Source organism: Scyliorhinus torazame, chromosome 8 (assembly GCF_047496885.1).
Source record: "Scyliorhinus torazame isolate Kashiwa2021f chromosome 8, sScyTor2.1, whole genome shotgun sequence".
Classification (NCBI taxonomy): domain Eukaryota; kingdom Metazoa; phylum Chordata; class Chondrichthyes; order Carcharhiniformes; family Scyliorhinidae; genus Scyliorhinus; species Scyliorhinus torazame.
In genome coordinates, this window is record NC_092714.1 from 33,949,119 (window position 1) to 33,972,319 (window position 23,201).

General features: G+C 51.7%; 1 protein-coding gene across 1 annotated transcript in view; it reads right to left on the reverse strand.

Moving 5' to 3' along the window:
- morc3a (MORC family CW-type zinc finger 3a) overlaps positions 1–22,947 on the reverse strand; it is a 97,534-nt gene extending 74,587 nt beyond the window's left edge. The window contains exons 1-2 of the mRNA XM_072513340.1: positions 22,792–22,947; positions 19,438–19,510 (exon numbers count right to left, since the gene is read on the reverse strand). Coding sequence (XP_072369441.1) covers positions 19,438–19,510; positions 22,792–22,878 — 160 coding nt within the window. The 5' untranslated portion in view covers positions 22,879–22,947. The remainder of the gene's footprint in view (positions 1–19,437; positions 19,511–22,791) is intronic.
- Positions 22,948–23,201: the final 254 nt, after the last annotated feature.

Consider the following 23,201-nt stretch of genomic DNA (forward strand, 5'->3'; position numbering starts at 1 on the left):
AATGTAGATGCCAAGATCCTGGCCAAGGTAATGGCAATGAGAATAGAGGAATGTGTCCCGGGGGTGGTCCACGAGGACCAAACTGGGTTTGTGAAGGGGAGACAGCTGAACACGAATATATGGAGGCTGTTAGGGGTAATGATGATGGCCCCACCAGAGGGGGAAACGGAGATAGTAGTGGCGATGGATGCCGAGAAAGCATTTGATAGAGTGGAGTGGGATTATTTGTGGGAGGTGTTGAGGAGATTTGGTTTTGGAGAGGGGTATGTTAGATGGGTGCAGCTGTTGTATAGGGCCCCGATGGCGAGCGTGGTCACGAATGGACGGGGATCTGCATATTTTCGGCTCCATAGAGGGACAAGGCAGGGATGCCCTCTGTCCCCATTATTGTTTGCACTGGCGATTGAGCCCCTGGCGATAGCGTTGAGGGGTTCCAAGAAGTGGAGGGGAGTACTTAGAGGAGGAGAAGAACACCGGGTATCTTTGTATGCGGACGATTTGCTACTATACGTGGCAGACCCGGCGGAGGGGATGCCAGAAATAATGCGGATACTTGGGGAGTTTGGGGATTTTTCAGGGTATAAATTGAACATGGGGAAAAGTGAGTTGTTTGTGGTGCATCCAGGGGAGCAGAGTAGAGAAATAGAGGACCTACCGTTGAGGAAGGTAACAAGGGACTTTCGTTACCTGGGGATCCAGATAGCCAAGAATTGGGGCACATTGCATAGGTTAAATTTAACGCGGTTGGTGGAACAAATGGAGGAGGATTTCAAGATATGGGATATGGTATCCCTGTCACTGGCAGGGAGGGTGCAGGCGGTTAAGATGGTGGTCCTCCCAAGATTCCTCTTTGTGTTTCAGTGCCTCCCGGTGGTGATCACGAAGGCTTTTTTTTTTAAAAGGATTGAAAAGAGCATCATGGGTTTTGTGTGGGCCGGGAAGACCCCGAGAGTGAGGAAGGGATTCTTACAGCGTAGCAGGGATAGGGGGGGGGGGCTGGCACTACCGAGCCTAAGTGAGTATTATTGGGCCGCTAATATTTCAATGATGAGTAAGAGGATGGGAGAAGAGGGGGGAGCGGCGTGGAAGAGATTAGAGAGGGCGTCCTGTAGGGGGACTAGCCTACAGGTTATGGTGACAGCCCCATTGCCGTTCTCACCGAGGAACTACACCACAAGCCCGGTGGTGGTGGCTACACTGAAGATTTGGGGACAGTGGAGACGGCATAGGGGAAAGACTGGAGCCTTGGGGGGGTCCCCGACAAGAAACAACCATAGGTTTGCCCCGGGGGGAATGGATGGGGGATATGGAATGTGGCAAAGAGCAGGAATAACGCAACTGAAAGATCTGTTTGTGGATGGGAAGTTCGCGAGTCTGGGAGCGCTGACCGAGAAATATGGGTTGCCCCAAGGGAATGCATTCAGGTATATGCAACTGAGGGCTTTTGCGAGGCAACAGGTGAGGGAATTCCCGCAGCTCCCGACACAAGAGGTGCAGGACAGAGTGATCTCAAAGACATGGGTGGGGGATGGTAAGGTGTCAGATATATATAGGGAAATGAGGGACGAAGGGGAGACTATGGTAGATGAACTAAAAGGGAAATGGGAAGAAGAGCTGGGGGAGGAGATCGAGGAGGGGCTGTGGGCAGATGCCCTAAGCATGGTAAACTCGTCGTCCTCGTGTGCCAGGCTAAGCCTGATTCAGTTTAAGGTATTACACAGGGCGCATGACTGGAGCACGGCTCAGTAAATTTTTTGGGGTGGAGGATAGGTGTGCGAGGTGCTCGAGAAGCCCAGCGAATCATACCCATATGTTTTGGTCATGCCCGGCACTACAGGGGTTTTGGATGGGGGTGACAAAGGTGCTTTCAAAAGTAGTGGGCGTCCGGGTCGAACCAAGCTGGGGATGGCTATATTTGGGGTTGCACAAGAGCCGGGAGTGCAGGAGGCGAGAGAGGCCGATGTTTTGGCCTTTGCGTCCCTAGTAGCCCGGCACAGGATATTGTTAATGTGGAAAGAAGCCAAGCCCCCGGGGGTGGAGACCTGGATAAATGACATGGCAGGGTTTATAAAGCTAGAGCGGATTAAGTTCGTTCTAATGGGGTCGGCTCAAGGGTTCACCAGGCGGTGGCAACCGTTCGTCGAATACCTCGCAGAAAGATAGATGGAATGGAAAAAAGAAGGCAGCAGCAGCAGCCCAGGATCGGGGGGGGGGGGGGGGAGGAGGAACCAGAAGGACTCTCAGGGTTGTTAATATATACTGTATAATATGTATAGGTCGTTGCGACAGATAATTATATATTGGACTGTTAAATTATATTTTTGGAGAGTGTTACTTGTGATAAGGCTGTTGCCAATTAGGATTAGTTTTCATTTTTGTTATTTATTATTTATTCATTTTTTGTTTATAAAATAGGTCATTGTTATTTGTGTTGTTATAATATTGTGTAAAGGATGCACAATGTACTGTGTTGGTTGACCAAAAATTTTCAATAAAATATTTATTAAAAAAATAAAAATAAAAGCACTAGAGCTAACACTTCAGGCAGAGATGACTTTTTTTTTTAAAACAATCATGTTTATTGATGAAGTTTTCACATGTAAAAAAGAACACAATAAAGTTACAATATAATACAGCACCCAAAGCAAGGGAAAAAGGAACAGATACACGTCAACCCCTGCACGAGTACAGGGAGGAGAAAGACATCATAATTGGATTCATACTGCAATTCAATGATCCAGCACCGCCTTCTCTTCCCAGATTCATAGAATCCCTCCAGTGTCGGAGGTGGCCATTTGGCCCATTGAGTCCACACTGACCCGCCAAAAGAGCACCCTACCCAGGCCAACTCCCCGCCCTATCCCATTAACCCTACCTAGCCTGCACATCTTGGGATACTATGGGGCAGTTTAGTAAGGCCAATCTACCTACCTGGACATCTTTGCACTGTGGGAGGAAACCGTAGCACCCGGAGGAAACCCCCGCAGACATGGGGAGAACCTGCAAACTCCATCCAGACCTCCTAGCTCTCAAATCGCATTACTCGGGCTTTGAACTAGTTAAAGGAGCCAAGGGCTCACGAGAGGCGAGTAAAGTTTCCAGAATATGCAATAGAACAGAGAGCAGAGAAGGTGGCAGGAATCTAACTTTAGGCAGAGCAAAATGGGGGACCGAGGGTGTTGTACCTAAATGCGCGCAGTATATGAAACAAAGTAAATGAGGTTGCAGCATACATTGAAATTGGCCGGCACAATGTTGTGGACATCACAGACGCGGCTACAATGGTATATGGGCTGGGATCTAAATATCCACAGATACTGTCCTATCAAAAGGACAGACAGATTGGCAGAGGGGGCAGGGTTGCATCTTTGTAAGGAATGAAATTTAATTGATAGCGAGGAGCGATATAGGGGCAAAAGGCATAGATTCTGTGTGGGTAGAGTTGAGGAATCACAAAGATAAAAAGACCCTGATGGGAGTTATGTACAGGCCCCCTAGCAGAAGCCAGTACATGGCTCAAAAAATAAATCAGGAGCTAGAAAAGGCATGTAAAAGAGGATATGTTATAATAATCTTACAGGACTTTAATATGCAGGTGGACTGGGAAAATCAGGTTGGTAGTGAATCCCAAGAAAGGGTATTTGTGGAATGTCTACAGATGTTTTATTGGAGCAGCTTGTGAAAAAGCCTACTAGGAAACAGGCAATTCTGGATTTGGTGATGTGTAATGAGGCAGACTTGATTAGGGGACTTAAGAGTGAAGGAACCTTTAGGGAGCAGTGACCACAACACAATTGCATTCACCCTGCAGTTCGAGGGGGAGAACCTGGAATCAGATGTAATGGCATTACAATTGAATAAGGGTAGCTATAAAGACTTGAGGGAGGAGCTGGCCAGAGTTGACTGGAAGAGGAGCCGAGCAGGGAAGATAGTGGAACAGCAATGGCAGGCGTTTTGGGGGGTTATTCGGGAGGCACAACAGAAATTCATCCCGAGGAGGAAACATGCCAAGGCATCCATGGCTAACAAGGGAAGTCAAGGACAGCATAAAAGCAAAAGAAAAAGCATACAAAGTGGCGAGCATTAGTGGGAAGCCAGAGGATTGGGAAGCCTTGAAAAGCGAGCAGAGGACAATTAAAAAAGCAATAGTGGGGAAGCAATGGTTGCGGGGGGGGGGGTGAAAGGTCTGATGGTGGCTATATCACCTAGGCCGGTTGGACTACACTCCAGGGTTCTAAAGGAGATAGCTGGTGAAATTGTGGAGGCATTGGTGGTGATATGGCCATTGCTGAATCTCTCACTATAAAACTAATAGTGGCCACCACTGACCAGAAACCAGGCAAGCCACAAATACCATGGCTGCAAGAGCAAGGCAGAGACTGGGAATTCTGTGGCAATTAACTCACTTCCTGACTCCCGAAAGCCTGATCACAAGTCAGGAGTGTGATGGAACACCATTTGCCTGGTTGAGGGTAGCGCCAACAACACTCGAGATGCTGAGGACAATCAGGGCAAACAGCCATCTTAATATCCACTTGCTCCAGCACCACTGCATGTGTCAGCAATGTGCACTGCAACAAGTCGCCAAGACTCCTTCATCAACCTCTGGCAAACCTACAAACTCACCACCTACTAGGGGCACCATGATCCACCTCGAAGTCACACACCATCCTGTCTTGGAAATATATAATTGTTCTTTCACTGTCACAAATTCAAAACCATGGGGACTGCCTGCACGGTAGCACAAGTGATTAGCACTGGGGCTTCACAGCGCCAGGGTCCCAGGTTCAATTCCCTGCTGGGTCACTGTCTGTGCGGAGTCTGCACGTTCTCCCAGTGTCTGCGTGGGTTTCCTCCGGATGCTCCGGTTTCCTCCCACAGTCCAAAGACGTGCAGGTTAGGTGGATTGACCATGATAAATGTCCCTTAGTGACCAAAAAAGATTAGATGGGGTTATTGGGTTACGGAGATAGGGTGGAAGTGAGGATTTAAGTGGGTCGGTGCAGACTCGATGGGCCGAATGGCCTCCTTCTACACTCTATGTTCTGAGTATCACTGTGGATGTTGTCTACAGAAATAGCTTACAGCAGTCACAGATGGGTCACCAACATTTCTCAAGGGCATTTAGGAATGGATAATAAATGCCCACATCCTGTTAATGAATAAAACTAAAAGTGGAAACAGGTGGTCATGGTGATGACACAGATATATGGTCAGAAGCCAATGGAACAGGAAACCAAAGGTGTCAATACTGCGATCCAGCCGGGGACAGTTGTCAAGGAGGGTTGAGACCAGGACTAAGAGAAAACATTTGTGATGGGGTCCCAAGATAACTGTCTGTATTAGTCTTCCTGATATTTAGTCAAAGGGAATTTCTGTACATCCAGTATTGGATATCAGATAGGTAGCCTGACAACTCGGAGGGAGTTGACAGATTGAGAGGATGTGGTGAGGTACAACCATCAATGTACAAAGAAAATGGTGCAGTGTTTGGAATGGTGTCGCTGCGCAGCAGCGTGCAGATGGGAAACAGGAGGGGAGCAAGGCTAGATCCTTGAGAGATTCCAGAGGAACAGTGCGGGAGCAGGAAGAGAAGCCAGTTCAAGTGATTCTCTGTTTATGGCGGTTTCAATAAGAATGTAGCGGCGTTGTGGTCACACAGCTGGACCATGGTCGAGAAGCACGGGAGAACAGTGCCGTCAACAATCTCAAAGGCTGCAGACAGGACGAGGAGAACAAGGGACAGTTTACCCTTTGTGAGAATCAGTTAGGAAGTCTTTAATAAGAGCTGTTTCAGTATAAACAGGGAAGGGATTCAAACATGGAGTTCTGGTCAATATTTGGGAACACCACGTTCGAGTACTTTGAGGGGAAAGAGAAGTTAAAATGGGTCAGCTGTTTGTAACGACAGAGGAAGGGTTAGGATTTTTTTTTTTTTTTTTTTTAATGTATTTTTATTGAGGTATTTGAAAATTTTTATAACATCAACAAAAACAAGAACATCCACATGGCAAAACTAACATTTCCCCCGCCCAATCTTCACGCACCTCAACCATACAACAACAATTCGGCCCGCAACACCCTCCCTCCCCTTGGAATACTGCATCTGCTGACATTTTAATTTTCCCCGAGAAAGTTGACGAACGGCTGCCACCTTCGGGAGAACCCTAACATTGATCCTCTTAAGGCAAACTTTATTTTCTCGAGAGTGAGAAACCCAGCCATGTCACTAACCCAGGTCTCTATACTCTGGGGCTTCGAGTCCCTCCACATTAATAAGATCTGTCTCCAGGCTACCAGGGAGGCAAAGGCCAGGACGTCGGCCTCTTTCGCCCCCTGAACTCCCGGATCTTCCGACACTCCAAAGATCGCTACCTCCGGACTCGGCACCACCCGTGTTTTTAGCACCGTGGATATTGCCTGAGCAAAATCCTGTCAAAACCCTCCAAGCTTCGGGCATGCCCAAAACATGTGGAAATGATTTGCTGGGCTTCCCACGCACACCTAACCTCTACCCCGAAAAACGTGCTCATCCTAGCCACTGTCATGTGTGCCCAGTGGGCTACCTTAAATTGTATCAGGCTAAGCCTGGCGCACGATGAGGAGGTATTAACCCTGCTTAGGGCATCCGCCCATAGACCCGCCTCTACCTCTCCACCTAGCTCGTCTTCCCACTTGCCCTTAAGCTCCTCCACCGGAGTTTCCTCCGCCTCCGAAAGCTCCTGGTAAATATCCGATACCTTCCCCTCTCCCACCCAGGTACTGGAAACTACTGTATCCTGTATCCCCCGTGGCGGCAGCACCGCGGAGAGGCCGGCCCCTGCTTTCTCAGGAAGTCGCCCACCTGCAAATACCTAAAACCATTCCCTGGTGGCAATTTAAATTTATCCTCCAAAGCTTTCAAACTGGCAAAGCTCCCATCTATAAATAGATCCCCCATCCTTCTGATTCCTGCCCCCTGCCACCTCTGGAACCCATCTAGCCTACCCAGCACAAACATGTGGTTGTTATAAATTGGGGTCCAAATCGATGCTCCCTCCACTCTCTTATAGTGTAGCCATCTGGGATGGCCACTTCCAGAATACAAAATGGATGCTCGCAATGACTGTAGGGAACTATGGACAATGTTAAGAAAGCAAGCAGGCACAGAACCTGTATGCGTATTGGGACAGCAGCTCCCAGACGAGACTGAAACTGTAGGTCAATTAACATATTGATGGCCCATCTCCAGGTACAAAGCAAAGACACTCAAGCAACCGATCTAGCTCCAGGCATCGCGGCGCCAGTTCCCCAAACCGAAAGTGTAAACAAAGCAAGGCCAACGGCTACCGAGGACCCGCCCAGCCACCAGGGCACCCACCCCTTTATTGGTCAAGATCAATACCAGTGATCAAGTTGCGGCCCAATTAATTGGGGCCTTTGGGTAGAAGAAGAAACCCCCGAGAGAGAATCGCTCTCTTGGACTTGGCTCTCAAAGCGGAGAGACCCGTCTACCAGCTGCACCAGAAGCAAGTAAGTCCAAGGTCAACGCTCGCTACCAGATGGATGACCTTAGCTGTTCTCCTGTATACCTTCGAACCAACAGCCTCAGATCTGAACAACGGCCATTGTTCCTCTGACTGAGTGGGCACCCGAAGCTAAGTATAGGTGTCAGCATTAGAGATAGTTTAGTTTATAGTACTTTGTGCATGAGTAGATATCACTGTGTAAATAAATAGTATTGACTTTGAACTAACTAACTGGTGTATTGGCTCTTTGATCAGTATCGAAAGATACTTGGCGACTCTAAAGCAAACATAATTAGGATTAAGGGAGGCAACCATATTGACCGCCATATTTAGAACCAGAGCAACAATATCTCCTCCATTGCCTCAGAGTCGCCACTACCACCTGACTTGTGGAGTATCGGGCCGGCAAGAACGGCAGAGGTGCCGTTACCAATGCTCCCAGACTGGTGTCTTTACATGACGCCACCTCCACCCGCTTCCATGCCGACCCCTCCCCCACTACCCACTTCCTAATCATGGCTATATTAGCTGCCCAGTAGGAATTTATAGAAGTTCGGCAGCGCCAACCCCCCCCCCCCCCCCCCCCTCACCGACTGCACTCTAGCAACACTTTATTCACTCACCCACACAAAGCCCAAAATAATCTTATTCACCCGCCTGAATAAGGCCTTAGAGATGAAGATGGGGAAGCACTGAAAGACAAACAGAAATCTGGGGAGGACCGTCATCTTCACGGTCTGTACCCTCCCCGCCAGTAATAGCGGGAGCATGTCCCATCTCTTAAAGTCCCCTTCCATTTGATCTACCAACCGGGATAGGTTTAACTTGTGTAGTATCTCCCATTCTCGGGCCACCTGGATTCCCAGATATCAAAAGCTCTTCCCTACCATGCTAAGTGGCAGCTCTCCCGGTCTCTTTTCCTGCCCTCTTGCCAGGATCGCAAACACCTCGCTTTTCCCCATGTTCAATCTATACCCCGAAAAACTGCCAAATTCCCCCAAGATTCGCGTTACATCCCCCATCGCCTCCAAAATGTACAAGAGCAGGTCATCTGCGTAGAGCGGGACCCGGTGCTGTACCTCCCCTCCCCCGCGAACCAGCCCTTTCCAGTTCCTAGAGGCTCTTAACGCGACAGCCAAAGGCTCTATGGCCAGAGCGAACAGTAACAAGGAGAGGGAGCATCCTTGCCTCGTCCCTCGGTGGTAGTTTAAAATACCCTGACCTCAGCCGGTTCGTACACACACTCGCTACTGGTGCCTGATAGAGCAACCGCACCCAGTCAATAAAGCCCTCACCAAACCCAAACCTTCCCAGCGCCTCCCACAGGTAATCCCACTCCACCCGATCAAAAGCATTCTCCGCATCCATCGCCACCACCACCTCCGCCTCCCCTCCTTCTGAGGGCATCATAATAACATTTAGAAGCCTTCGAACATTGGCCTTAAATGAAATGAAATGAAAATCGCTTGTCACAAGTAGGCTTCAAATGAAGTCACTGTGAAAAGCCCCTAGTCGCCACATTCCGGCACCTGTTCGTTAAGTTGCCTGCCCTTAACAAATCCCGTCTGGTCTTCCCTTATCACCCCCGGGACACAGTCCTCTATTCTTGTGGTCAGTATCTTCGCCAGCAGTTTGGCATCCACATTCAGTCGAGAAATCGGCCTGTATGACCCATTGCTCCGGATCCTTCTCCCGTTTTAGGATCAATGAAATAGAGGCCTGCGACATTGTTGGGGGGAGGACTCCCTTCTCTCTTGCTTCATTAAATGTCCTCAACAGCAGTAGGCTCAATATCTCTGAAAACTTCTGAGAGAATTCCACCGGGTAGCCATCAGGCCCCGGGGCCTTGCCCGACTTCATGCCCTCCAGCCCCTTGATTATTTCCTCAATCTCAATTGGGGCCCCCAGCCCCTCCTACACCCTCGGGAACCTCAACTGATCCAGAAATTGCCTCATCCCTCCACTTCAGCTGGGGGTTCCGACTCATACAATTTACTACAAAAATCCTTAAACACCTCGTTCACCCCCGCTGGGTCCAGGAACCTATTACCGTCTCTACTCTTTACTTCACCTATCTCCCTGGTCGCCTCTCTTTTCCTGAGTTTGTGCGCCAACCTTCTGCTTGCCTTTTCCCCGTACTCATAGATCACCCCCCTTGCCTTCCTCAACTGTTCCACTGCTTTCCCTGTGGTCAACAGCCCAAACTCCACCTGTAACCTCCGCCGCTCCCTCAGGAGCCCCACGTCCGGAGCCTCCGAGTACCTCCTGTCCACCTGGAGTACGTCCTCTACTAATCTATCCCTCTCAGCCCGTTCCACCTTTTCTCTGTGGGCCCGTATCGAGATTAATTCTCCTCTGACTACTGCCTTCAAAGCTTCCCAGACAGTCGCTGCAGAGATGTCCCCCGCATCGTTTGTTTCCAGGTAGTTCTGGGTGGACTTGTTAACCTGCCCACAAACCGCCTCATCTGCTAGCCACCCCACATCCAGTCTCCACAGCGGGTGTTGCCCTCTCTCCACACTAACCCGTAGATCTACCCAGTGCGGGGCATGATCCGACACTGCAATAGCCGAATAACACTAGCCTCATAAATTTCACGCCATCTCAATTTGGAGCATATATGTTCACAAGTACCACTCGCACCCCCTCCAGCTTCCCACTCACCATTATGTACCTACCCCCCTTGTCTGACACGATTCTCCCTGCCTCGAATGCCACTAGTTTTCTGATCAAGATCGCTACCCCCCTGGTCTTTGAGTCCAGTCCTGAGTGGAACACTTGGCTAACCCACCCCTCCCTCAATCTCATCTGGTCTGTAACCTTTGGGTGTGTCTCTTGTAACATTGCCACGTCCGCCTTCAGTTCCCTCAAATGCCGAACACGCGAGCCCTCTTGACCGGCCCATTCAGTCCTCTCGCGTTCCATGTGATCAGCCTGGACGGGGGAGGGCTTCCACACCCCCCCCCCCACATTATACTATGAGCTGTTGCACAAAATGCACCTTAAACTGAGGTATAACTGCATGTTTGTGATAAGTTCATAAGTTAATAAGATACAGGAGCAGAATTAGGCCATTGGCCCTCCAATGCCACTACATCTTTCCTCAAATAAGGGGGCCAAAACTGTGCACAATACTCCAGGTCTAGTCTCCACCAATGCCTTGTATAGTTGCAACAACACTTCCTTATCTTTATACTCCATTCGTTTAGCTATAAATGCCAACATTCCATTCGCGTTCTTTATTTATTTTTTTAATTCAGAGTACCCAATTCATTTTTTCCAATTAAGCAGTAATTTAGCATGATCAATCCACCTATCCTGCACATCTTTGGGTTGTGGGGGCGAAACCCACGCAAACACGGGGAGAATGTGCAAACTCCACACGGACACTGATCCAGAGCCGGGATTGAACCTGGGACCTCAGTGCCGTGAGACTGCCGTGCTACCACTGCGGCACCGTGCTGCCCTATTCGCTTTCTTTATTGCCTGCTATACCTGCATGCTTGTTTTCTGTAATTCATGCACGAGGGCACCCAGATCCCTCTGCATCGGAGCACCCCAAAGTCTCGCCCCATTTAGAGAAGTTGCCTTCCCATTTATTCAATTAAAATGCATGACCTCACACTTATCCATGTTAACCCCCATATGCCACATTTTGGTCCACTCTCCTAACCTATTTATATCCATTTGTAAGGTTCTTATTTCCTCTTTGTAACTTACTGTCCCACCTATTTTTGTGTCGTCTGCAAATTTGGCTATAGACAGATAAAAAAACCTAGCTAGCAGTTCTAACTATCAGGAAAGACTGCACAAGCAGGGACTGTCTCTGGAGAGGAGGTTGAGAAGTGAACCAATGGAGGTCTCTGGGATTCTGAAAGGGTTCTAAAGTGTAAATCTAACTGTTTCCATTTGAGAAGGAGTTCAAAACTAAGGGCCATAAATATAACATGGTCACCAATAAATCCGGTAAGAGATTCAGGAAAGCGTCTTTACTCAGAAGTTAGTGAAGGCAAACAGCATGGATGCATTTAAGAAGCAAGATTAACAAATGGACAACAGAAAACTGCTGGGCTGAATGGTCTAGCCCTGTGTTGGACACTACATAAATGTATGAGTCCACATTTTCTGCATTAACTTTGATTTGCCATGTGCTTGACCATTTCATCAGTCTCTTAGACAATTGAGTATTCACACTGCCACTCGTTTTAATCATGAGTTTTAAGTTTGCCAGCAAGTCTATTAGCTGAAACTTTGTCAAACATCTTTTTAAAATTCCACAGATGCAACAACTGCAACAAATCGGTGTTTCAGAACCAACTGTGTAAGACTAGATGTGCATTTGTCTGTCAAAAAGGTAGACAAGGGAGGCAAGTTCAATTAATCACAAATCGGAAAGATTAAGTATAAAACTGACTGAGTAATTAACAAGTTGAGACAAGTATCACTTCCCGTTTCTACCGCAAAAGAGAAGCACAGACGTGTATCGGACGTCACTCTCTCCTAGTCTGCCAGCAGGTCTTGCGCCACAAGGTGCTCTTTGCTTCAGTCTGGCAAATATGGTCAAGGTTTTGCTCAAATCAATTAACCCCTCCTTCTCCCCGGCCCTGTCTTTGAGCATGCACTGACATGCCTTTTCTGACCAACCAGACACAATTCACATGAGCCTCACAGAATGCTGCTTACACCCATCCTTGTTCAACTTCCTCATTTCAAGATTTCAGTGCCTTTGGCGCAATCTAACCAAACAAAAAGATCAGTCGGGGTGGGAGTCTAAGGGTCATTCTGTCGCGCCGCACTCAGTCGCATTTCCTGCATTGAGGGGCTCCGCTCGCCGGAATTCCTCATGCAGGAGGCGATCAAACACCATTTTTAACACCCTTATTGTTCGACCCCCCGGCAATGCCCCAACTCACCTATAAGGGAGTCCTCAGGCCCCCCCCCCCCCCAACAGGCAGGGCACCCCAGGCACGATCCCCAATGTGGGCATAATGCCAGCATGGCACAGCTAGGGTGCCCAGGTGACACGGCCAGGGTGCTAGCCTGGCTACAGGCCAACCATCAGGGGCCTCCGATCCCCTGGGACACCTTCCCCAAAAGTGTCATCCCATCTAGTCCAATACTGAACGACACTCTCCCAAGGTCTCTGAGGTGAAGGGGTTAGATCCAAAAGCCTCAGAAAAATCAGGCAAGTGCACGTTACAGTGAGACTAGCTACTCACTCTAATATGCAGATTTGCCAAATACTGATCCTGTCCAGAACGCGCGACGTCTCGGTGGATTTTCTGAGGAGTGGCGAGCCAGGGAAATCCCAGAAGGGGCTTTCCCGACATCTACCGGCCACGCTGTGCCCCGGTTCGGGTGGGACATGGCCAGTAGTTCGCGCCCCTCATCTCTTGGAGGCCCTTTACATTCTATCTGGTCAGCTCTCCTTAGTACAAGCAGTTTTAAGAACAAAGAAGGTAACTATAAGCTCCTTTGGAGCCTTATGTTCCGCAGAAAAAGATAGCTCTCTATATAAACACAAAGAATAAAAACTGATATTACAGTAATTAAAAGGCTAACATAATTTGATTACATCGTAACCAAGCTGTTCCAATGCAACTATAAGACTGGTATTACAATTCCAGACCCGACTCCAACAGTGGCTAGAATACTGGACCGAAACCCCAATATTTTAGTTTATTTGAAAGACTGTGCGGAAAGAATGACTTGTTCCAGGAGTGATTACATGAAGAAAATAGAGCTTTGGTATTTCTACAACAAAACATTATGAATACAATATTACACTTTTTAACTTCACACCGAAAAACAGGTTACAATCACCCTTTAATACTGCCACTCAATTTCCCATTAAACAACAAGAAATATACAGCTCTCAATCTATCTTTAAATTTAGCATGGCATAGCATACTTGCTTTATAAAATAGATTTGGCTGCTGCTGGAGCCACTTCAGACTCTGGCTGAATATCTTCAAATAGCTACTTCAACTCGGTGGTTTCAGTCTCTTCCTTGTCTTCAGATAATACTGCTCTGCTCTAAAGTATTATTACACTTTTTAAAACTATCTTACTGGAAAGAAAACTGCCTTTCCTTGTGGACTCTGGTCAGGTCGATCAGAATGGAGCTCTTCTCTCTCCCAAAGCTTCTCCAAAACACTCAGCCTCTCTGCATTCCTGGGCTCCACTCAGCAATTAACCTCATCTCCTCAAGCTGCAAAACAAATTATCTCTGCAGGCTGCAAAAGCAGATCAACTCTCCAGGCACTTCCCCAGTCAAACTACTCTGGTCAATTGCATCTGCTGTTTCTTTGAAGCAAAACAAACCCCGTTCTAAAAATATGACCACTGCAGTCAAATACACTATAACCCCAAGCTTTTAACCCTTAAATTGTCCCAATATTTTTACGCCAATATTCTTAAAATACTCCACTCGTCACACTGACGCCCTCTCAGCAATATGGGAAATTGCCTAGGCATGGCCTATTCATAAAAAGGACAAATCCTTGACAATTAGATAGCATTTGATAGGTTGTAATATCAATGTGTTCCAAGGGGAAGCTTTATATTGGTTGGAAGTCATACCTTGCACAAATGAGGGTGGCTGTGGTTATTGGAAATGAATCATCTCATCCCCATGACACCACTCCAAAAGTCCCTCAGGGTAGTGAACCATGCCCAACCATCGTAAACTGCGTCATGACCTTCCCTCCATCGCAAGGTCAGAGGTGGCAATGTTGACTGATGATTGCAGTAGACAGTACCATTTGCAACTCCTCAGATAGTGAAGCAATCCATGTCCACAAGCAGCAAGAACTGAACAACACTCAGACCTCGGCTGATAAGTGGCAAGTAACTCTCACCTCACACGAGGACCCAGTTAAGACCATGTCCAGCAAGGAAGAACCTAACCACCACCTCTTGATGGTCAATGGCATTACCATCATTGAATATAATTACTCTGGCTTCAAGAGTATATCAGGAGGCTGAGTTCTCCAGCGAGTAACTTGCCTCCAAATTCCCCAAAGCCTGTCCACCATTTACAAGGCACAAGCCAGGAGTGTCATAGAATAATCTTGATGCAGGGATAGAATGCATTTGCAGATGACACGAAGATAGGTGGAAAAGAAAGTTGCCATGAGGTTTGGTGAGTGGTCAAAATTTTGCAAATGTAATTTAACGTGGATAAGTGTGAGGTTATTCATTTTGGTCCGAGGTATAAAAAGGCAACTTATCTAAATGGAAAGGTACTTCAATATACTTTGTACAGACGGATCCGAGTGTCTTTGGGCATGAATCACAGAAAGTTAGTATGCAGGTGCAGAAGAGTGCAAATGGAATTTTGCATTCATTACTAATGGAATAGAAGTGCAATTGCAAGTGTGTAGGGCATTAGGGAGACCGCATCGGGAATACTACGCAGTTTTGGTTCCCTTAATTGAGGAAGGATGAAAATGCATTGAGGCGGTTCAGAGAAGGTTTACTAGGTTGATCCCAGGGATGAAGGATTTGTCATATGAAGGGAGACTGAGCAGGTTTAGGCCAATACTCAAGTATGAGGGGAGATCTAATTGAGGTATACAAGAGGCTAAAGGGGATTGACAGGGTAAATGTAAGCAGTTGTTTCCCCTTGTTGGAATTCTAGAACGAGCACCCATAGGGCCCATAGTTTTAAGCCAAGGGTGGCAGTTTTAAAACAGAGAGGAGGAATTACGTCATTCCAAAGGGTGGTGAATCGTTGGAATTCTCTACCCTACAAATTTGAGGAGATGGATGGGTTTTTAACTAGTAGCGGGATGAAGGATTATGGGGTGCAGGTTGGAAGTTGGAGATGAAGGTACTAAGTTATTATACCTAACTCTCAAGTTATTTATCTTATTTCAAATGTGCAATACAACTGCTTCCTTACTAATTCGAAAAAGAATTCAAAGCATCTGAACAAGCTTAACCCATGTTCCCCTTGATGGCAGCTACCCAGCTCAACTGATTTTCTCTAAAAGGGTTTCCACTGCCAAAGTGATCCACACTCCACCAATAAAGGCTGCAGATTTGAGAATCAACCAGTGGAAATCCCTCTATCACCACCTACAACTGTCAAAATCCTAAACCTGCAGCGGTTTCTGCAAGAATTCTATTTTCGGCCACCCTTGGCCATCAACAACACAACTGTAACTTATGCAGCTCTCCACCTCTCCCTCCTAAACTCCCATGGGTTTTGAAGTCAGGTGTCACATTTTGGACATTATTCAAAAGATAGTTCTACAATCCTGTGTTCATGAGGGGAGTTCGCCTCTCGTCCGTTCATCGTGAAAAGGCTAGAAGCAGAACAATTGGAAATTCAAATTACAATCTGGCATGGTAAATATGGTTTTGAGAAAGGGATATCATATTTTCGAAATCATTTAAGAGTTTTTCAAGAAAGTATCAAGGTGGATAAAGGGGAAACTGGAGATGTTGTGCCCATGGATTTTCAAAAGTCACTCGACAAGGTGTCACATCAAAGGCTACTTCGCAAAAAACAACTGTGTGTGGGAGGCGCATATTAGCATGGATAAAGGTTTGGTTGGCTAACAAGCAGGGTAGGGATAAATGGGTCAATTTTAGATTGGCAAGCTATATCGAGTGGAATGACACGGATCAGTACTCGGGCCTCAACTGTTTACTGTCTTTTTCAATGGCCAGGTTGAAAGACTGAAGATCTACTAACTAAATTTGCTGATGATAGGAAAGTAAGTGGTCATGAGAACAGTGTGTCTACAGAGCGATTTGGTTAGGTTAAATGAGCAAAAAACTCAATATGGGAAAATGTGAATGTATCCAACTTCACAGGAATAGAAAAGCAGTACATTATCTGAGTGGGGAGGCTGCAGAACTCTATGTACAAACGGATCTGGGTGCCTCAGTACATGAATCACAACTCGCTGGTATGCAAGTGCATCTCAACACCACCTTCGATGGCAACTAGGGATGGGCAATAAATGCCAGCCTAATCGTGATGCCCACATCCCGAAAATGAATTAAACAGCTTTTAGGAAGGCAATTACAATGTTGGCCGTTTATTGTAAGAATAAAGTAGAAATGTAGCAAGGTTCTGCCACAGTTGCACAGGACATTGGTGAAACTATATCTGGAGCATAGTTTCAGACTCCTTATTCAAGAAAGGTTACAACTGAAAAGTGGGGGGGGAATGTCCTGAGATGAGACCCCTTAAAAACCGGACAGCTAGGATAACAGTAGAACAGTTCTAAAAGTGAGTTTATTGAAGATTGAGACTAATCGGAGAAAGTATACCCAGTAATCATTATTAACCATTAAACATGTATTTTTGAACATAGCCATGACAAGCATTTAAACCCTTGCTAAAAGCAGTGGCCACAATGCATGATGGGATTTAAGCTAACTTGCCCATGTTCTTAAGGCAAACAGAAATGATGTGGTCAGCAATAATATAGCCAGCTCAATAAGCAGTTATCAGTAGCCCCAACATCCTGTCTCAGACCATCCATGGTAAAGAGGAACCAGCTTCAACATCCTGCACCCAAACAATGAGACAGGCAGGATCTGGCTGAGATAAGCAACATGGGAATAGGAGGGAACAAGACATAACGGATGCAAGAGTCCTGGAAAACAACAGGTGGCAGGGGATGGGGTTAGATCATGAGCTGATCTCAGTCACCATGCTGCCTAAAGTAAACTTCATTGGTCAAGATAAAATTGACAGCTCCAAGGATTGGATCGAGTCCAACTGGGGTGGGCTATTGATTATTGGAAAATTGTTACACCTGAACCAGTGTAGAATGGTTTGTGCATTTATCCAAATCACTCTCCCTCGCCCGTTGACAAAGCTTGGAAAAATAAAGCTGTCTTAACCAGAGTTGTTGTGTCCGCAGGTCTGCGTGTTTAGCTGAGCTGGAACCCCACGTAAAAGCCAGCTCAATCCTCAGTCCTTGAAAACGCTCCTACAACTGAAACAATAGCAGTTAGAGAATGCACACTCAAACGATTTGTGGGCTAAAGATGTGATCTTATGCAGAAAGTTTAAGGTTACCAATTTTCAAAGCAAGCAACAATCTTGCATTTGCCGTGATGAGATGTTGTGATGTCATGATGTTGTGCACCCAAAAGTGTGCAGGTTAGGTGGGTTGGCCATGCTAAATTGTCCTTAGTGTCCAAAGATGTGCAGGTTAGCTGGGGTTACGGGGATCGGGCAGGGAATGGGTCTAGGTAGAGTGCTCTTTCGGAGGTTTGGTGCAGACTCGATAGGCCGAATGGCCTCCTTCTGTGCTGCAGGTATAGGATTCGATGACAGCAAGACAAAAAGCTTCAACAGCATGCCTCTTTCAACAATATTCAAGTTCTCTACTACACAAGACCTGTACAATATCCAGATTTGGGCTAACAAGTGACAAGTTACATTCATGTCACACAAGTGCCAGGCAATGACCATCTCCTACAAGAGAGAATCTAAACGCCGCCCCATGACATTCAATGGCATCACCATCACTGAATCCCCCACAATCAACATCCTGGGGGTTACCATGGATCAGAAACTGAACTGGACTAGCCACATAAATACTGTGGCTACCAGAGCAGGTCAACAGCTAGGAATCCTAGGGTGAGTAACTCACCACCTGACCCCCAAAGCCTGTCCACCATCAATAAGGTACAAGTCAGGAGTGTGATGGGATACTCTCCACTTGCCTGGATTAGTGCAGTTCGAACACTCAAGAAGCTCAACACCATTCAGGACAAAGCAACCCACTTGATTGGCATCCCTTCCACAAACATTCAAACCCTCCACAACCGGCGAACAGTGGTAGCGGTGTGTATCAGCGAGAAGATGCACTGCAGGAACTCATCAAGGTTCCTTAGACAACATCTTCCAAACCCACTACCACTACCATCTAGAAGGACAAGAGCAGCAAATACCACCATCTGGAGGTTCCCCTCCATGTCACTCGCCACCCTGACTTGGAAACACCGTTCCTTCACTGCCGCTGGGGGAAAATCCTGGAACTCCCTCCCTAACAGCTGTGGGTGTATCTACACCTCAGGACTGCAGCGGTTAAGAAGTCACCTCACCACCACCTTCTGAAGGGCAACAAAGGATGGCCTGACCAGCGATGCCAACATCACGTAAATGATTTTTTTTTTAAACCAAGCAACTATTTGTAAACCTTGTAATGTCAAATCGACCCGTAATCTATCCTCAAGCTATACAGATACAAGTACATTTTAAATGTTCATTGCATTTAAATATGTGCAGCTCAAACCCATTGCATACATAATATGTACGGCTTTTGAATACAGCACAATACCTTACAGAGAGCAAGTTTTTAAAATGAGCCAGGGAGGATTCTCCATCAAATAAGTTCTTTAGAGAAAGTTCTGCAAAGACATGTGAATCAATGAGTAAAGAACCAGAAATGAAACTGAAAATTTCTTCACAGAAAGCAGAGCAGTGAAACCGCTCCACATATTGTGCAATGTTGCTCTGACACACTCTCATACTAGACATTCCTCAGGATAACTCTTGGCAACTCACTCATGTCGGACAAACCTCTACCCTCTACTGCAAACGAAGCTTTTCAAACTCAAGCTTTGTAATATCCGCCCCTCAAGTTGATTGAAACATTTGCTCCTGGTACTTCTTAATAGTGCCGATTTGCCACACCATTAACTTTATCTCATCACTTTCATTTCCATATACAAGAAACGGTCGAATGTCAAAAAGAAATTAAAATTCAGAAGCAAAAGAGAAGTAGGCTGTTTATTTTGAAGGCATCCTGATTCTCTCTCATTAGTGTTTTCAGAGAACAGGAGAGACCACATTTAAAAAATCACTGCTCTTTGTTGAAGAACGATCAAGGAAAACAATCACAAACAGGAGTTGAAGAATCAAAACAGGTGGCTGGGCCACGGCATTACTTACCTATCAGCTCTGCCATTGCACTGAAAGGCCAGGTGTGACTGGTGGAGTTGGTGTGCAGGAACTTCGGGCTCAGCTGTGTGTCAACAAAAGCAATATAGAGAGAGTGCAAGTTAATAAGCAACATACGGAGATCAACAAGCAGACAGCTCACCCAAACCATCTCACTACCCACTCCGCGCGCGGGGTGGGCGAGCCCCGTCCTCCCCCGCGCGCGGGGTGGGCGAGCCCCGTCCTCCCCCGCGCGCGGGGTGGGCGAGCCCCGTCCTCCCCCGCGCGCGGGGTGGGCGAGCCCCGTCCTCCCCCGCGCGCGGGGTGGGCGAGCCCCGTCCTCCCCCGCGCGCGGGGTGGGCGAGCCCCGTCCTCCCCCGCGCGCGGGGTGGGCGAGCCCCGTCCTCCCCCGCGCGCGGGGTGGGCGAGCCCCGTCCTCCCCCGCGCGCGGGGTGGGCGAGCCCCGTCCTCCCCCGCGCGCGGGGTGGGCGAGCCCCGTCCTCCCCCGCGCGCGGGGTGGGCGAGCCCCGTCCTCCCCCGCGCGCGGGGTGGGCGAGCCCCGTCCTCCCCCGCGCGCGGGGTGGGCGAGCCCCGTCCTCCCCCGCGCGCGGGGTGGGCGAGCCCCGTCCTCCCCCGCGCGCGGGGTGGGCGAGCCCCGTCCTCCCCCGCGCGCGGGGTGGGCGAGCCCCGTCCTCCCCCGCGCGCGGGGTGGGCGAGCCCCGTCCTCCCCCGCGCGCGGGGTGGGCGAGCCCCGTCCTCCCCCGCGCGCGGGGTGGGCGAGCCCCGTCCTCCCCCGCGCGCGGGGTGGGCGAGCCCCGTCCTCCCCCGCGCGCGGGGTGGGCGAGCCCCGTCCTCCCCCGCGCGCGGGGTGGGCGAGCCCCGTCCTCCCCCGCGCGCGGGGTGGGCGAGCCCCGTCCTCCCCCGCGCGCGGGGTGGGCGAGCCCCGTCCTCCCCCGCGCGCGGGGTGGGCGAGCCCCGTCCTCCCCCGCGCGCGGGGTGGGCGAGCCCCGTCCTCCCCCGCGCGCGGGGTGGGCGAGCCCCGTCCTCCCCCGCGCGCGGGGTGGGCGAGCCCCGTCCTCCCCCGCGCGCGGGGTGGGCGAGCCCCGTCCTCCCCCGCGCGCGGGGTGGGCGAGCCCCGTCCTCCCCCGCGCGCGGGGTGGGCGAGCCCCGTCCTCCCCCGCGCGCGGGGTGGGCGAGCCCCGTCCTCCCCCGCGCGCGGGGTGGGCGAGCCCCGTCCTCCCCCGCGCGCGGGGTGGGCGAGCCCCGTCCTCCCCCGCGCGCGGGGTGGGCGAGCCCCGTCCTCCCCCGCGCGCGGGGTGGGCGAGCCCCGTCCTCCCCCGCGCGCGGGGTGGGCGAGCCCCGTCCTCCCCCGCGCGCGGGGTGGGCGAGCCCCGTCCTCCCCCGCGCGCGGGGTGGGCGAGCCCCGTCCTCCCCCGCGCGCGGGGTGGGCGAGCCCCGTCCTCCCCCGCGCGCGGGGTGGGCGAGCCCCGTCCTCCCCCGCGCGCGGGGTGGGCGAGCCCCGTCCTCCCCCGCGCGCGGGGTGGGCGAGCCCCGTCCTCCCCCGCGCGCGGGGTGGGCGAGCCCCGTCCTCCCCCGCGCGCGGGGTGGGCGAGCCCCGTCCTCCCCCGCGCGCGGGGTGGGCGAGCCCCGTCCTCCCCCGCGCGCGGGGTGGGCGAGCCCCGTCCTCCCCCGCGCGCGGGGTGGGCGAGCCCCGTCCTCCCCCGCGCGCGGGGTGGGCGAGCCCCGTCCTCACTCGCGCGGGGTGGGCGAGCCCCGTCCCTCCTCACACAGGGTGGGGGAGCCCCGTCCCCCCTCACACAGGGTGGGGGAGCCCCGTCCCTCCTCACACAGGGTGGGGGAGCCCCGTCCCCCCTCACACAGGGTGGGGGAGCCCCGTTCCCCCCTCACACAGGGTGGGGGAGCCCCGTTCCCCCCTCACACAGGGTGGGGGAGCCCCGTTCCCTCCTCACACAGGGTGGGGGAGCCCCGTTCCCCCCTCACACAGGGTGGGGGAGCCCCGTTCCCCCCTCACACAGGGTGGGGGAGCCCCGTTCCCCCCTCACACAGGGTGGGGGAGCCCCGTTCCCCCCTCACACAGGGTGGGGGAGCCCCGTTCCCCCCTCACACAGGGTGGGGGAGCCCCGTTCCCCCCTCACACAGGGTGGGGGAGCCCCGTTCCCCCCTCACACAGGGTGGGGGAGCCCCGTTCCCCCCTCACACAGGGTGGGGGAGCCCCGTTCCCCCCTCACACAGGGTGGGGGAGCCCCGTTCCCCCCTCACACAGGGTGGGGGAGCCCCGTTCCCCCCTCACACAGGGTGGGGGAGCCCCGTTCCCCCCTCACACAGGGTGGGGGAGCCCCGTTCCCCCCTCACACAGGGTGGGGGAGCCCCGTTCCCCCCTCACACAGGGTGGGGGAGCCCCGTTCCCCCCTCACACAGGGTGGGGGAGCCCCGTTCCCCCCTCACACAGGGTGGGGGAGCCCCGTTCCCCCCTCACACAGGGTGGGGGAGCCCCGTTCCCCCCTCACACAGGGTGGGGGAGCCCCGTTCCCCCCTCACACAGGGTGGGGGAGCCCCGTTCCCCCCTCACACAGGGTGGGGGAGCCCCGTTCCCCCCTCACACAGGGTGGGGGAGCCCCGTTCCCCCCTCACACAGGGTGGGGGAGCCCCGTCCTCCCTCACACAGGGTGGGGGAGCCCCGTTCCCCCCTCACACAGGATGGGAGAGCCCCGTCCTCCCTCACACAGGGTGGGGGAGCCCCGTCCCCCCTCACACAGGATGGGAGAGCCCCGTTCCCCCTCACACAGGATGGGAGAGCCCCGTCCCCCCTCACACAGGGTGGGGGAGCCCCGTTCCCCCCTCACACAGGATGGGAGAGCCCCGTCCCCCCTCACACAGGATGGGAGAGCCCCGTCCCCCCTCACACAGGATGGGAGAGCCCCGTCCCCCCTCACACAGGGTGGGGGAGCCCCGTCCCCCCTCACACAGGGTGGGGGAGCCCCGTCCCCCCTCACACAGGGTGGGGGAGCCCCGACCTCCCTCACACAGGGTGGGGGAGCCCCGTCCCCCCTCACACAGGATGGGGGAGCCCCGTCCCCCCTCACACAGGGTGGGGGAGCCCCGTCCCCTCTCACACAGGGTGGGGGAGCCCCGGCCTCCCTCACACAGGATGGGGGAGCCCCGTCCCCCCTCACACAGGGTGGGGGAGCCCCAACCTCCCTCACACAGGATGGGGGAGCCCCGTCCCCCCTCACACAGGGTGGGGGAGCCCCGTCCCCTCTCACACAGGGTGGGGGAGCCCCGGCCTCCCTCACACAGGATGGGAGAGCCCCGGCCTCCTCACCCCGGCTCTTGCGACATACTCACTGCGCTCAGAGGGATGTCCTGCACTCCCAGTCCTAGCCTCAGTCCGCCGGTGCTGCTGCCGCCGCTCCACAGGAACGCCGAGGCCATCTTGTTGCAGTCGGCTCCTTTAAAGTACGGGAGACGCTCATCCACCCCGCCCCTCCCCCACACAGGCCCCACTATTTACAAACTCCAGCGCTCCGCGACCAACCTCTCCCTCACCGACCAACCCCCCCCAGTGACGCGCTTCCGCCCGCCTGTCCTGGCACCGCCCCGGCCCCAGTGATGCGCATCCGCCACAAACCGCCCCGTTGACGCGCTTCCGCCCGCCTGTCCTGGCCCTGCCCCCTGACCCCCGCCCCAGTGACGCACATCCGTCACCCGCCGTGGCCCCGCCGCCGATGTCACACATCCGTCCCTGTCCTGGCCCC